This window comes from Coregonus lavaretus (genome assembly GCF_964263955.1).
Source record: "Coregonus lavaretus genome assembly, chromosome: 14".
Classification (NCBI taxonomy): Eukaryota; Metazoa; Chordata; class Actinopteri; order Salmoniformes; family Salmonidae; genus Coregonus; species Coregonus lavaretus.
Window position 1 is genome coordinate 2,153,655 of NC_140001.1, and position 13,698 is coordinate 2,167,352.

The 13,698-nt window shown below is 51.9% G+C and overlaps 1 protein-coding gene across 8 annotated transcripts in view; it reads left to right on the plus strand.

Annotated features, from left to right (window-relative positions):
* Positions 1 to 13,698, plus strand: part of LOC311141910 (zinc finger RNA-binding protein-like) — a 93,315-nt gene that overhangs the window by 29,009 nt on the left and 50,608 nt on the right. For all 8 annotated transcript variants that reach the window (XM_084177417.1, XM_084177419.1, XM_084177420.1 and 5 more), the window contains exons 6-8: positions 172 to 302; positions 3,113 to 3,199; positions 4,419 to 4,622. In XM_084177417.1, coding sequence (XP_084033543.1) covers positions 172 to 302; positions 3,113 to 3,199; positions 4,419 to 4,622 — 422 coding nt within the window. The remainder of the gene's footprint in view (positions 1 to 171; positions 303 to 3,112; positions 3,200 to 4,418; positions 4,623 to 13,698) is intronic.

The following is a 13,698-nucleotide window of genomic DNA, read 5'->3' on the forward strand; positions in this document are numbered from 1 at the left end:
CCTTCTGGGGAAAACCTATAGGAATTCTGGGATTGTTACTGGAAACTGCGCCACGCAACTGCCTCACCAACTGTCCGGCTCCTGCCCTGTGCAAAGTTGGTTTTGTTAGATGTGTGTAAATTAGACCCCCCCCCTCAACCTCTCCTTCCCTGCCCCCCCCTCCCCCCCAAGGTACCACGTACTCCGGCTATGAGGCGGCTGTGTATTCTGCTGCCTCGACCTACTATCAGCAGCAACAACAGCAGCAGAAACAGGCAGTTGGCTGGACCGGCAGCACCTTCACCAAGAAACCTCCCTTCCAGGTCATATTTCCATTCCAATGTTTTTTTCTTACTACAGTGAGGGTCCAACAGTATTGGGACCGTGGCAGTGGTTTTGTAGTGGTTTTTGGCTCTGTATTCCGGCTCTTTGGATTTGGGACTGATGCTATGGAAAAGTGCAGACTGTCATCTTAAATCTGACAGGATTTTTATCCATGTCGGGTGAACATTTAAAAAAAATGTTTTTATTGTATTTTTTTGTACATAGTCCCCCCATTTTAGGGGACCAAAAGTATTCGACAAATTCACTTATATGTGTATTAAAGTAGTCAATAGTGTTGTATTTGTTCCCATATTCCTAGAATGCAATGACTACATCAAGCTTTTGACTCTACAAACTTGTTGGATGCGTTTGCTGTTTTGTTTTGGTTGTGTTTCAGATTATTTTGTGTCCAGTAGAAATGAACGGTAAATAATGTATTTTGTCATTTTGGAGTCACTTTTATTGTAAATAAGAATATGATATGTTTCTAAACACTTCTACATGAATGAGGATGTTACCATGGTTACGGATCATCCTGAATGAATCATTAATAATGATGAGTGCTTTTTGGTCCCCTAAATACTTTTGGTTCCCTTAAAATGGGGGGGGGGGGACTGTGTACAAAAAGTGCTGTACTTTCTAAACCGTTCACCCGATATGGATGAAAATACCCTTAACTTAAAGCTTGACAGTCTTTAACCTCATAGTCATTGTAATATTTCTGGAGTACAGAGCCAAAACAACAACAACCTGTGTCACTGTTCCAATACTGTTGGAGTTCTGTGTGTGTGTTTGTGTGTTACTGAACAAAAATATAAACACAACATGTAAAGTGTTGGTCCCATGTTTCATGAGCTGAAATACAATATCCCAGAAATGTTCCATACGCACAAAAGCTTATTTCTCTCATTTTTTGCACAAATTTGTTTACATCCCTGTTAACATTTATCCTTTGCCAAGATAATACATCCACCTGACAGGTGTGGCATATCAAGAAGCTGATTAAACAGCATGATCATTACACAGGTGCACCTTGTGCTGGGGACAATAAAAGGCCACATAAATTAGCAGTTTTGCCACACAACACAATGCCACAGACGTCTCAAGTTTTGAGGGAGCGTGCAATTGGTATGCTGACTGAAGGAATGTCCACCAGAGCTGTTGCCAGATAATTGAATGTTCAACTCTACCATAAGCCACCTCAATGTAATTTTAGAGAATTTGGCAGTACGTCCAACCGGCCTCACAACCGCAGACCACGCGTAACCACGGCAGCCCAGGACCTCCGCATCCGGCTTCTTCACCTGCGGGATCGTCTGAGACCAGCCACCCGGAGAGTTGATGAAACTGGGTTTGCACAACCAAATAATTTCTGCACAAACTGTCAGAAGGGAAGCTAATCGTCGTCCTCGCCAGGGTCTTGACCTGACTGCAGTTTGGCGTCGTAACCAACTTCAGTGGGCAAATGCTCACCTTCGATGGCCGCTGGCACGATGAATCTCTGGAGCAGTGTAAACGCGTTCTCTGGAGTGATGAATCACGCTTCACCATCTGGCAGTCTGACGGACTAATCTGGGTTTGGCGGATACCAGGAGAACGCTACCTGCCCCAATGTGTAGTGCCAACTGTAAAGTTTGGTGGAGAAGGAATAATGGTCTGGGGCTGTTTTTCATGGTTCGGGCTAGGCCCCTTAGTTCCAGTGAAGGGAAATGTTAACGCTACAGCATACAATGACATTCTAGATGATTCTGTGCTTCCAACTTTGTGGCAACAGTTTGGGGAAGGCCCTTTCCTGTTTCAGCATGACAATGCCCCCGTGCACAAAGCGAGGTCCATACAGAAATGATTTGTTGATATCGGTATGGCAGGACTTGACTGGCCTGCACAGAGCCTTGACCTCAACCCCATCGAACACCTTTGGGATGAATTGGAACGCCGACTGCGAGCCAGGCCTAATCGCCCAACATCAGTGCCCGACCTCACTAATGCTCTTGTGGCTGAATGGAAGCAAGTCCCCCCAGCAATGTTCCAACATCTAGTGGAAAGCCTTCCCAGAAGAGTGGAGGCTGTTATAGCAGCAAAGGGGGGACCATCTCCATATTAATGCCCATGATTTTGGAATGAGATGTTCAACGAGCAGGTGTCCACATACTTCTGGTCTTGTAGTGTGTGTGTACACGCACGAAGTGTCAAACGTTCCACGGGGATGCTGGCCCATGTTGACTCCAATGCTTCCACAGGGATGCTGGCCCCATGTTGACTCCAATGCTTCCCACAGGGATGCTGGCCCCATGTTGACTCCAATGCTTCCCACAGGGATGCTGGCCCCATGTTGACTCCAATGCTTCCACAGGGATGCTGGCCCATGTTGACTCCAATGCTTCCACGGGGATGCTGGCCCATGTTGACTCCAATGCTTCCACAGTTGTGTCAAGTTGGCTGGATGTCCTTTGGGTGGTGGACCGTTCTTGATACACACGGGAAACTGTTCAGTGTGACAAACCCAGCAGCGTTGCAGTTCTTGACACAAACCGGTGCACCTGGCACCCACTACCATACCCCGTTCAAATGCACTTCAATCTATTGTCTTGCCCATTATTCCATGTCTCAAGGCTTAAAAATCCTTCTTTAACCTGTCTCCTCCCCTTCATCTACACTGATTTGAAGTGGATTTAACTAGTAACATCAATAAGGGATCATAGCTTTCACCTGGTCAGGTTGTCATGGAAAGAGCAGGTGTTCCTAATGTTTTGTCAACTCAGTGAATATATTCTATATAAATTATTTTATCCTCCCTCCCCCCCCCCAGAGCAAGCAGCTGAAGCCCAAACAGGCGCCCAAACCACCACAGATCCACTACTGTGATGTCTGTAAGATCAGCTGTGCCGGACCACAGGTCAGAACACCTCTCTACGTATCTGTCTCTCTCTCTCTATCAGGCTTTCATCTCTCTCTCTCTCTCTCTCTCTCTCTCTCTCTCTCTCTCTCTCTCTCTCTCTCTCTCTCTCTCTCTCTCTCTCTCTCTCTCTCTCTCGCTCTCGCTCTCGCTCTCGCTCTCGCTCTCGCTCTCGCTCTCCTTACCTGTCCTTAGGTTAGTACAGACACATACTACTCGTTACTTGATGAGGAAAAAGTATGTTGATAATACAAGGTCCCCCATATTAATTAATTCCATTGAGATTTATTATGCCACAGGTCCGTCCCCCTCCCCCCCCCCACCTCGGTCCGTCCCCCTCCCCCCCCCACCTCGGTCCGTCCCCCCCCCCACCTCGGTCCGTCCCCCTCCCCCCCCCACCTCGGTCCGTCCCCCTCCCCCCCCCACCTCGGTCCGTCCCCCTCCCCCCCCCACCTCGGTCCGTCCCCCTCCCCCCCCCCCCCACCTCGGTCCGTCCCCCCCCCCACCTCGGTCCGTCCCCCTCCCCCCCCCACCTCGGTCCGTCCCCCTCCCCCCCCCACCTCGGTCCGTCCCCCTCCCCCCCCCACCTCGGTCCGTCCCCCCCCCCCCCCCCCCCCCCCCACCTCGGTCCGCCCCCCTCCCCCCCCCACCTCGGTCCGTCCCCTCCCCCCCCACCTCGGTCCGTCCCCCTCCCCCCCCCCACCTCGGTCCGTCCCCCTCCCCCCCCCCACCTCGGTCCGTCCCCCCCCCCCACCTCGGTCCGTCCCCCCCCCCCCCCCCACCTCGGTCCCCCCCCCCCCCCCCCCCCCACCTCGGTCCGTCCCCCCCCCCCACCTCGGTCCGTCCCCCCCCCCCACCTCGGTCCGTCCCCGTCCCCCCCCCCCCACCTCGGTCCGTCCGTCCGTCCCCCCCCCCCCCACCTCGGTCCGTCCCCCTCCCCCCCCCACCTCGGTCCGTCCCCCCCCCCCCCACCTCGGTCCGTCCGTCCGTCCGTCCCCCCCACCTCGGTCCGTCCGTCCGTCCGTCCCCCCCCCCACCTCGGTCCGTCCCCCTCCCCCCCCCCACCTCGGTCCGTCCCTCCGTCCCCCTCCCCCCCCCACCTCGGTCCGTCCCCCTCCCCCCCCACCTCGGTCCGTCCGTCCGTCCCCCCCACCTCACCCTCCGATAGGGCGAAACCGATCTAGAGAGCTTGATTTGTGTCTCCCTCTCCTCCACCCAGACCTACAAGGAGCACCTGGAGGGCCAGAAGCACAAGAAGAAGGAGACCGCCCTAAAGGTGTCCCAGAGCAGCAGCAGCAGCGGTGGTGGAGGGGTGGGCTCGGCCCGGGGGACTCAGAACCAGCTACGATGTGAGCTCTGTGACGTCTCCTGCACCGGCGCCGACGCCTACGCTGCACACATCAGAGGGGCCAAGCACCAGAAGGTAGGCTGCTACCTGCTCAAATGGATTTATAAAGCCCCTTTTTACATCCGCAGTTGTCACAAAGTGGTTTAGAGTTACCCGGGTGCTGAGTGTAATGATATGGTACTAGGCTCTACTTAGCCTTTTGGGATTGTTGATGTCCGTTTGCATAGGACAATTCCTTATCGGATACTTCTAGGGCGTGTGTGGGGGATTGGGTGGGAAGGAAGTGTATTCTGTTTGGTCACCAAATGGCACTCAGTCAGTCTATGATGACATCACTAGTGTCATTTGGCCAGTATCCCTCTGCAGTGCCGAGTTGACCCCGTAACATATGCTAATATTAATACTGATCCAATCAGTGTTGATCCCGTAACATATGCTAATATTAATACTGATCCAATCAGTGTTGACCCCTTAACATATGCTAATATTAATACTGATCCCGTAACATATGCTAATATTAATACTGATCCAATCAGTGTTGATCCCGTAACATATGCTAATAATAATACTGATCCAATCAGTGTTGACCCCTTAACATATGCTAATATTAATACTGATCCCGTAACATATGCTAATATTAATACTGATCCAATCAGTGTTGATCCCGTAACATATGCTAATATTAATACTGATCCAATCAGTGTTGTCCCCTTAACATATGCTAATATTAATACTGATCCAATCAGTGTTGATCCCGTAACATATGCTAATATTAATCCAGATCCAGTCCGTATTGATCCCGTAACATATGCTAATATTAATCCAGATCCAGTCAGTATTGATCCCGTAACATATGCTAATATTAATCCAGATCCAGTCCGTATTGATACCGTAACATATGCTAATATTAATCCAGATCCAGTCAGTATTGATCCCGTAACATATGCTAATATTAATCCAGATCCAGTCAGTATTGATCCCGTAACATATGCTAATATTAATCCAGATCCAGTCCGTATTGATACCGTAACATATGCTAATATTAATCCAGATCCAGTCAGTATTGATCCCGTAACATATGCTAATATTAATCCAGATCCAGTCCGTATTGATCCCGTAACATATGCTAATATTAATCCAGATCCAGTCCGTATTGATCCCGTAACATATGCTAATATTAATCCAGATCCAGTCCGTATTGATCCCGTAACATATGCTAATATTAATCCAGATCCAGTCAGTATTGATCCCGTAACATATGCTAATATTAATCCAGATCCAGTCAGTATTGATCCCGTAACATATGCTAATATTAATCCAGATCCAGTCAGTATTGATCCCGTAACATATGCTAATATTAATCCAGATCCAGTCAGTATTGATCCCGTAACATATGCTAATATTAATCCAGATCCAGTCAGTATTGATCCCGTAACATATGCTAATATTAATCCAGATCCAGTCCGTATTGATCCCGTAAACATATACTAATATTAATCCTCATCAAGTGACATCAATAAGGGATCATAGCTTTCACCTGGATTCACCTGGTCAGTCTGTCATGGTGTTCCTAATGTCTGTCATGGTGTTCCTAATGTCTGTCATGGTGTTCCTAATGTCTGTCATGGTGTTCCTAATGTCTGTCATGGTGTTCCTAATGTCTGTCATGGTGTTCCTAATGTCTGTCATGGTGTTCCTAACGTCTGTCATGGTGTTCCTAACGTCTGTCATGGTGTTCCTAACGTCTGTCATGGTGTTCCTAATGTCTGTCATGGTGTTCCTAACGTCTGTCATGGTGTTCCTAACGTCTGTCATGGTGTTCCTAATGTCTGTCATGGTGTTCCTAACGTCTGTCATGGTGTTCCTAACGTCTGTCATGGTGTTCCTAACGTCTGTCATGGTGTTCCTAATGTCTGTCATGGTGTTCCTAATGTCTGTCATGGTGTTCCTAACGTCTGTCATGGTGTTCCTAACGTCTGTCATGGTGTTCCTAACGTCTGTCATGGTGTTCCTAACGTCTGTCATGGTGTTCCTAACGTCTGTCATGGTGTTCCTAATGTCTGTCATGGTGTTCCTAATGTCTGTCATGGTGTTCCTAATGTCTGTCATGGTGTTCCTAATGTCTGTCATGGTGTTCCTAACGTCTGTCATGGTGTTCCTAACGTCTGTCATGGTGTTCCTAATGTCTGTCATGGTGTTCCTAATGTCTGTCATGGTGTTCCTAATGTCTGTCATGGTGTTCCTAATGTCTGTCATGGTGTTCCTAATGTCTGTCATGGTGTTCCTAATGTCTGTCATGGTGTTCCTAATGTCTGTCATGGTGTTCCTAATGTCTGTCATGGTGTTCCTAATGTCTGTCATGGTGTTCCTAATGTCTGTCATGGTGTTCCTAACGTCTGTCATGGTGTTCCTAACGTCTGTCATGGTGTTCCTAATGTATGTCATGGTGTTCCTAATGTCTGTCATGGTGTTCCTAATGTCTGTCATGGTGTTCCTAATGTCTGTCATGGTGTTCCTAATGTCTGTCATGGTGTTCCTAATGTTTTATAGTCTGTGTGAGCTGAACAGAAAATATAAACACAACATGCAACAATTTCTAAGAATTTACTGAGTTACAGTTCATATAAGGAAATCGGTCATTTGAAATAAATTCTTTAGGCCCTAATCTATGGATTTCACATGACTGGAAATACAGATACACATCTGTTGGTCACAGATACCTTAAAAAATGTAGGGGCGTGGATCAGAGAACCAGTCAGTATCTGGTGTGGCCACCATTTGCCTCGTAGCGCGACACCTCTCCTTCGCATAGAGTTGATCAGGCTGTTGATTGTGGAATGTTGTCCCACTCCTCTTCAATGCAGGGTTCGCACAAGGATCTTCAGGTGCTTAAAGTACTTGCATTTGGCGTCTCTGAAATTCAAGTACTGGAATACCTTGAAAATCAGACATTTTCTCAAGTTTTACTTGAAAAGTACTTTAATTAAAATGAGAGGAGAACAGAAAAGTATCAAATATATGTTCATATGAACATGTATTGGTCTTGCAAATTAATTTCCAGGCAGACTACAGAGTCACTACATCCGATGAAATTAGATACTGCTTTAAAGCAGATTTCTGCAGGGGGTACTGGAGCAGGGCTATGACACTAGGGACATGGGGGTAGGAGGGGGTACTGGAGCAGGGATATGACACTAGGGACATGGGGGTAGGAGGGGTACTGGAGCAGGGATATGACACTAGGGACATGGGGGTAGGAGGGGGTACTGGAGCAGGGATATGACACTAGGGACATGGGGGTAGGAGGGGGTACTGGAGCAGGGATATGACACTAGGGACATGGGGGTAGGAGGGGTACTGGAGCAGGGCTATGACACTAGGGACATGGGGGTAGGAGGGGTACTGGAGCAGGGCTATGACACTAGGGACATGGGGGTAGGAGGGGGTACTGGAGCAGGGATATGACACTAGGGACATGGGGGTAGGAGGGGAGAGCAGGGATATGACACTAGGGACATGGGGGTAGGAGGGGTACTGGAGCAGGGATATGACACTAGGGACATGGGGGTAGGAGGGGTACTGGAGCAGGGATATGACACTAGGGACATGGGGGTAGGAGGGGGTACTGGAGCAGGGCTATGACACTAGGGACGTGGGGGTAGGAGGGGTACTGGAGCAGGGCTATGACACTAGGGACATGGGGGTAGGAGGGGGTACTGGAGCAGGGATATGACACTAGGGACATGGGGGTAGGAGGGGGTACTGGAGCAGGGATATGACACTAGGGACATGGGGGTAGGAGGGGGTACTGGAGCAGGGATATGACACTAGGGACATGGGGGTAGGAGGGGTACTGGAGCAGGGCTATGACACTAGGGACATGGGGGTAGGAGGGGTACTGGAGCAGGGCTATGACACTAGGGACATGGGGGTAGGAGGGGGTACTGGAGCAGGGATATGACACTAGGGACATGGGGGTAGGAGGGGAGAGCAGGGATATGACACTAGGGACATGGGGGTAGGAGGGGTACTGGAGCAGGGATATGACACTAGGGACATGGGGGTAGGAGGGGTACTGGAGCAGGGATATGACACTAGGGACATGGGGGTAGGAGGGGGTACTGGAGCAGGGCTATGACACTAGGGACATGGGGGTAGGAGGGGTACTGGAGCAGGGCTATGACACTAGGGACATGGGGGTAGGAGGGGGTACTGGAGCAGGGATATGACACTAGGGACATGGGGGTAGGAGGGGTACTGGAGCAGGGTTATGACACTAGGGACATGGGGGTAGGAGGGGTACTGGAGCAGGGCTATGACACTAGGGACATGGGGGTAGGAGGGGTACTGGAGCAGGGTTATGACACTAGGGACATGGGGGTAGGAGGGGGTACTGGAGCAGGGATATGACACTAGGGACATGGGGGTAGGAGGGGGTACTGGAGCAGGGATATGACACTAGGGACATGGGGGTAGGAGGGGAGAGCAGGGATATGACACTAGGGACATGGGGGTAGGAGGGGAGAGCAGGGATATGACACTAGGGACATGGGGGTAGGAGGGGGTACTGGAGCAGGGCTATGACACTAGGGACATGGGGGTAGGAGGGGTACTGGAGCAGGGCTATGACACTAGGGACATGGGGGTAGGAGGGGGTACTGGAGCAGGGCTATGACACTAGGGACATGGGGGTAGGAGGGGGTACTGGAGCAGGGCTATGACACTAGGGACATGGGGGTAGGAGGGGGTACTGGAGCAGGGCTATGACACTAGGGACATGGGGGTAGGAGGGGGTACTGGAGCAGGGATATGACACTAGGGACATGGGGGTAGGAGGGGTACTGGAGCAGGGATATGACACTAGGGACATGGGGGTAGGAGGGGGTACTGGAGCAGGGCTATGACACTAGGGACATGGGGGTAGGAGGGGTACTGGAGCAGGGATATGACACTAGGGACATGGGGGTAGGAGGGGGTACTGGAGCAGGGATATGACACTAGGGACATGGGGGTAGGAGGGGTACTGGAGCAGGGATATGACACTAGGGACATGGGGGTAGGAGGGGGTACTGGAGCAGGGATATGACACTAGGGACATGGGGGTAGGAGGGGTACTGGAGCAGGGATATGACACTAGGGACATGGGGGTAGGAGGGGTACTGGAGCAGGGATATGACACTAGGGACATGGGGGTAGGAGGGGGTACTGGAGCAGGGATATGACACTAGGGACATGGGGGTAGGAGGGGAGAGCAGGGATATGACACTAGGGACATGGGGGTAGGAGGGGTACTGGAGCATGGTTATGACACTAGGGACATGGGGGTAGGAGGGGGTACTGGAGCAGGGATATGACACTAGGGACATGGGGGTAGGAGGGGGTACTGGAGCAGGGATATGACACTAGGGACATGGGGGTAGGAGGGGAGAGCAGGGATATGACACTAGGGACATGGGGGTAGGAGGGGGTACTGGAGCAGGGATATGACACTAGGGACATGGGGGTAGGAGGGGGTACTGGAGCAGGGATATGACACTAGGGACATGGGGGTAGGGTACTGGAGCAGGGATATGACACTAGGGACATGAGGGTAGGAGGGGAGAGCAGGGATATGACACTAGGGAAATGGGGGTAGGAGGGGGTACTGGAGCAGGGATATGACACTAGGGACATGGGGGTAGGAGGGGTACTGGAGCAGGGTTATGACACTAGGGACATGGGGGTAGGAGGGGGTACTGGAGCAGGGATATGACACTAGGGGCATGGGGGTAGGAGGGGTACTGGAGCAGGGTTATGACACTAGGGGCATGGGGGTAGGAGGGGTACTGGAGCAGGGCTATGACACTAGGGACATGGGGGTACTGGAGCAGGGATATGACACTAGGGACATGGGGGTAGGAGGGGGTACTGGAGCAGGGCTATGACACTAGGGACATGGGGGTAGGAGGGGTACTGGAGCAGGGTTATGACACTAGGGACATGGGGGTAGGAGGGGTACTGGAGCAGGGATATGACACTAGGGACATGGGGGTAGGAGGGGTACTGGAGCAGGGTTATGACACTAGGGACATGGGGGTAGGAGGGGTACTGGAGCAGGGATATGACACTAGGGACATGGGGGTAGGAGGGGTACTGGAGCAGGGCTATGACACTAGGGACATGGGGGTAGGAGGGGGTACTGGAGCAGGGATATGACACTAGGGACATGGGGGTAGGAGGGGTACTGGAGCAGGGCTATGACACTAGGGACATGGGGGTAGGAGGGGTACTGGAGCAGGGATATGACACTAGGGACATGGGGGTAGGAGGGGTACTGGAGCAGGGATATGACACTAGGGACATGGGGGTAGGAGGGGTACTGGAGCAGGGCTATGACACTAGGGACATGGGGGTAGGAGGGGGTACTGGAGCAGGGATATGACACTAGGGACATGGGGGTAGGAGGGGTACTGGAGCAGGGCTATGACACTAGGGACATGGGGGTAGGAGGGGTACTGGAGCAGGGCTATGACACTAGGGACATGGGGGTAGGAGGGGAGAGCAGGGTTATGACACTAGGGACATGGGGGTAGGAGGGGAGAGCAGGGATATGACACTAGGGACATGGGGGTAGGAGGGGGTACTGGAGCAGGGATATGACACTAGGGACATGGGGGTAGGAGGGGTACTGGAGCAGGGCTATGACACTAGGGACATGAGGGTAGGAGGGGAGAGCAGGGTTATGACACTAGGGACATGGGGGTAGGAGGGGTACTGGAGCAGGGCTATGACACTAGGGACATGGGGGTAGGAGGGGTACTGGAGCAGGGATATGACACTAGGGACATGGGGGTAGTAGGGGGTACTGGAGCAGGGATATGACACTAGGGACATGGGGGTAGGAGGGGTACTGGAGCAGGGATATGACACTAGGGACATGGGGGTAGGAGGGGTACTGGAGCAGGGCTATGACACTAGGGACATGGGGGTAGGAGGGGGTACTGGAGCAGGGATATGACACTAGGGACATGGGGGTACTGGAGCAGGGATATGACACTAGGGACATGGGGGTAGGAGGGGTACTGGAGCAGGGTTATGACAGTAGGGACATGGGGGGTAGGAGGGGGTACTGGAGCAGGGCTATGACACTAGGGACATGGGGGTAGGAGGGGGTACTGGAGCAGGGCTATGACACTAGGGACATGGGGGTAGGAGGGGGTACTGGAGAAGGGCTATGACACTAGGGACATGGGGGTAGGAGGGGGTACTGGAGCAGGGCTATGACACTAGGTACATGGGGGTAGGAGGGGTACTGGAGCAGGGTTATGACACTAGGGACATGGGGGTAGGAGGGGGTACTGGAGCAGGGCTATGACACTAGGGACATGGGGGTAGGAGGGGTACTGGAGCAGGGTTATGACACTAGGGACATGAGGGTAGGAGGGGTACTGGAGCAGGGTTATGACACTAGGGACATGGGGGTAGGAGGGGTACTGGAGCAGGGTTATGACACTAGGGACATGGGGGTAGGAGGGGTACTGGAGCAGGGTTATGACACTAGGGACATGGGGGTAGGAGGGGTACTGGAGCAGGGTTATGACACTAGGGACATGGGGGTAGGAGGGGAGAGCAGGGTTATGACACTAGGGACATGGGGGTAGGAGAGGGTACTGGAGCAGGGATATGACACTAGGGACATGGGGGTAGGAGGGGAGAGCAGGGATATGACACTAGGGACATGGGGGTAGGAGGGGTACTGGAGCAGGGATATGACACTAGGGACATGGGGGTAGGAGGGGTACTGGAGCAGGGCTATGACACTAGGGACATGGGGGTAGGAGGGGAGAGCAGGGTTATGACACTAGGGACATGGGGGTAGGAGGGGTACTGGAGCAGGGATATGACACTAGGGACATGGGGGTAGGAGGGGGTACTGGAGCAGGGCTATGACACTAGGGACATGGGGGTAGGAGGGGTACTGGAGCAGGGTTATGACACTAGGGACATGGGGGTAGGAGGGGTACTGGAGCAGGGTTATGACACTAGGGACATGGGGGTAGGAGGGGAGAGCAGGGTTATGACACTAGGGACATGGGGGTAGGAGAGGGTACTGGAGCAGGGATATGACACTAGGGACATGGGGGTAGGAGGTGGTACTGGAGCAGGGTTATGACACTAGGGACATGGGGGTAGGAGAGGGTACTGGAGCAGGGTTATGACACTAGGGACATGGGGGTAGGAGGGGTACTGGAGCAGGGATATGACACTAGGGACATGGGGGTAGGAGGGGAGAGCAGGGATATGACACTAGGGACATGGGGGTAGGAGGGGAGAGCAGGGATATGACACTAGGGACATGGGGGTAGGAGGGGAGAGCAGGGTTATGACACTAGGGACATGGGGGTAGGAGGGGGTACTGGAGCAGGGATATGACACTAGGGACATGGGGGTAGGAGTCTCAATGTCAACAGTGAAGAGGCGACTCCGGGATGCTGACCTTCTAGGCAGAGTTGCAAATAAGACTGCCCATCTTAGTTTTTTCTTTTTATTGGCCAGTCTGAGATATGGCTTTTTCTTTGCAACTCTGCCTAGAAGGTCAGCATCCCGGAGTCGCCTCTTCACTGTTGACGTTGAAACTGGTGTTTTGCGGGTACTATTTAATGAAGCTGCCAGTTGAGGACCTGTGAGGTGCCTGTTTCTCAAACTAGAGACACTAATGTATTTGTCCTCTTGCTCAGTTGTGCACCGGGGCCTCCCACTCCTCTTTCTATTCTGGTTAGAGACAGTTTGTACTGTTCTGTGAAGGGAGTAGTACACAGCGTTGTACGAGATCTTCAATTTCTTGGCAATTTCTCGCATAGAATAGCCTTCATTTCTCAGAACAAGAATAGACTGACGAGTTTCAGAAGAAAGTAATTTGTTTCTGACCATTTTGATCCTGTAATCGAACCCACAATTTGCTTTTCTTTCGAAAACAAGGACATTTCTAAGTGACCCCAAACTTTTGAATGGTAGTCTATTATCTAAGTGAGTTTCAGAGAAAGTCAGAATATGAATGTCATCTGTTACTAGCAAGTTATTGATTTCATGAACCTTGTTTCTTAAGCTACATACGTTTTAATGTGGGCAATTTTTAATACTTTTCCGGGATGCTTGATTGTTTTTATTGCTT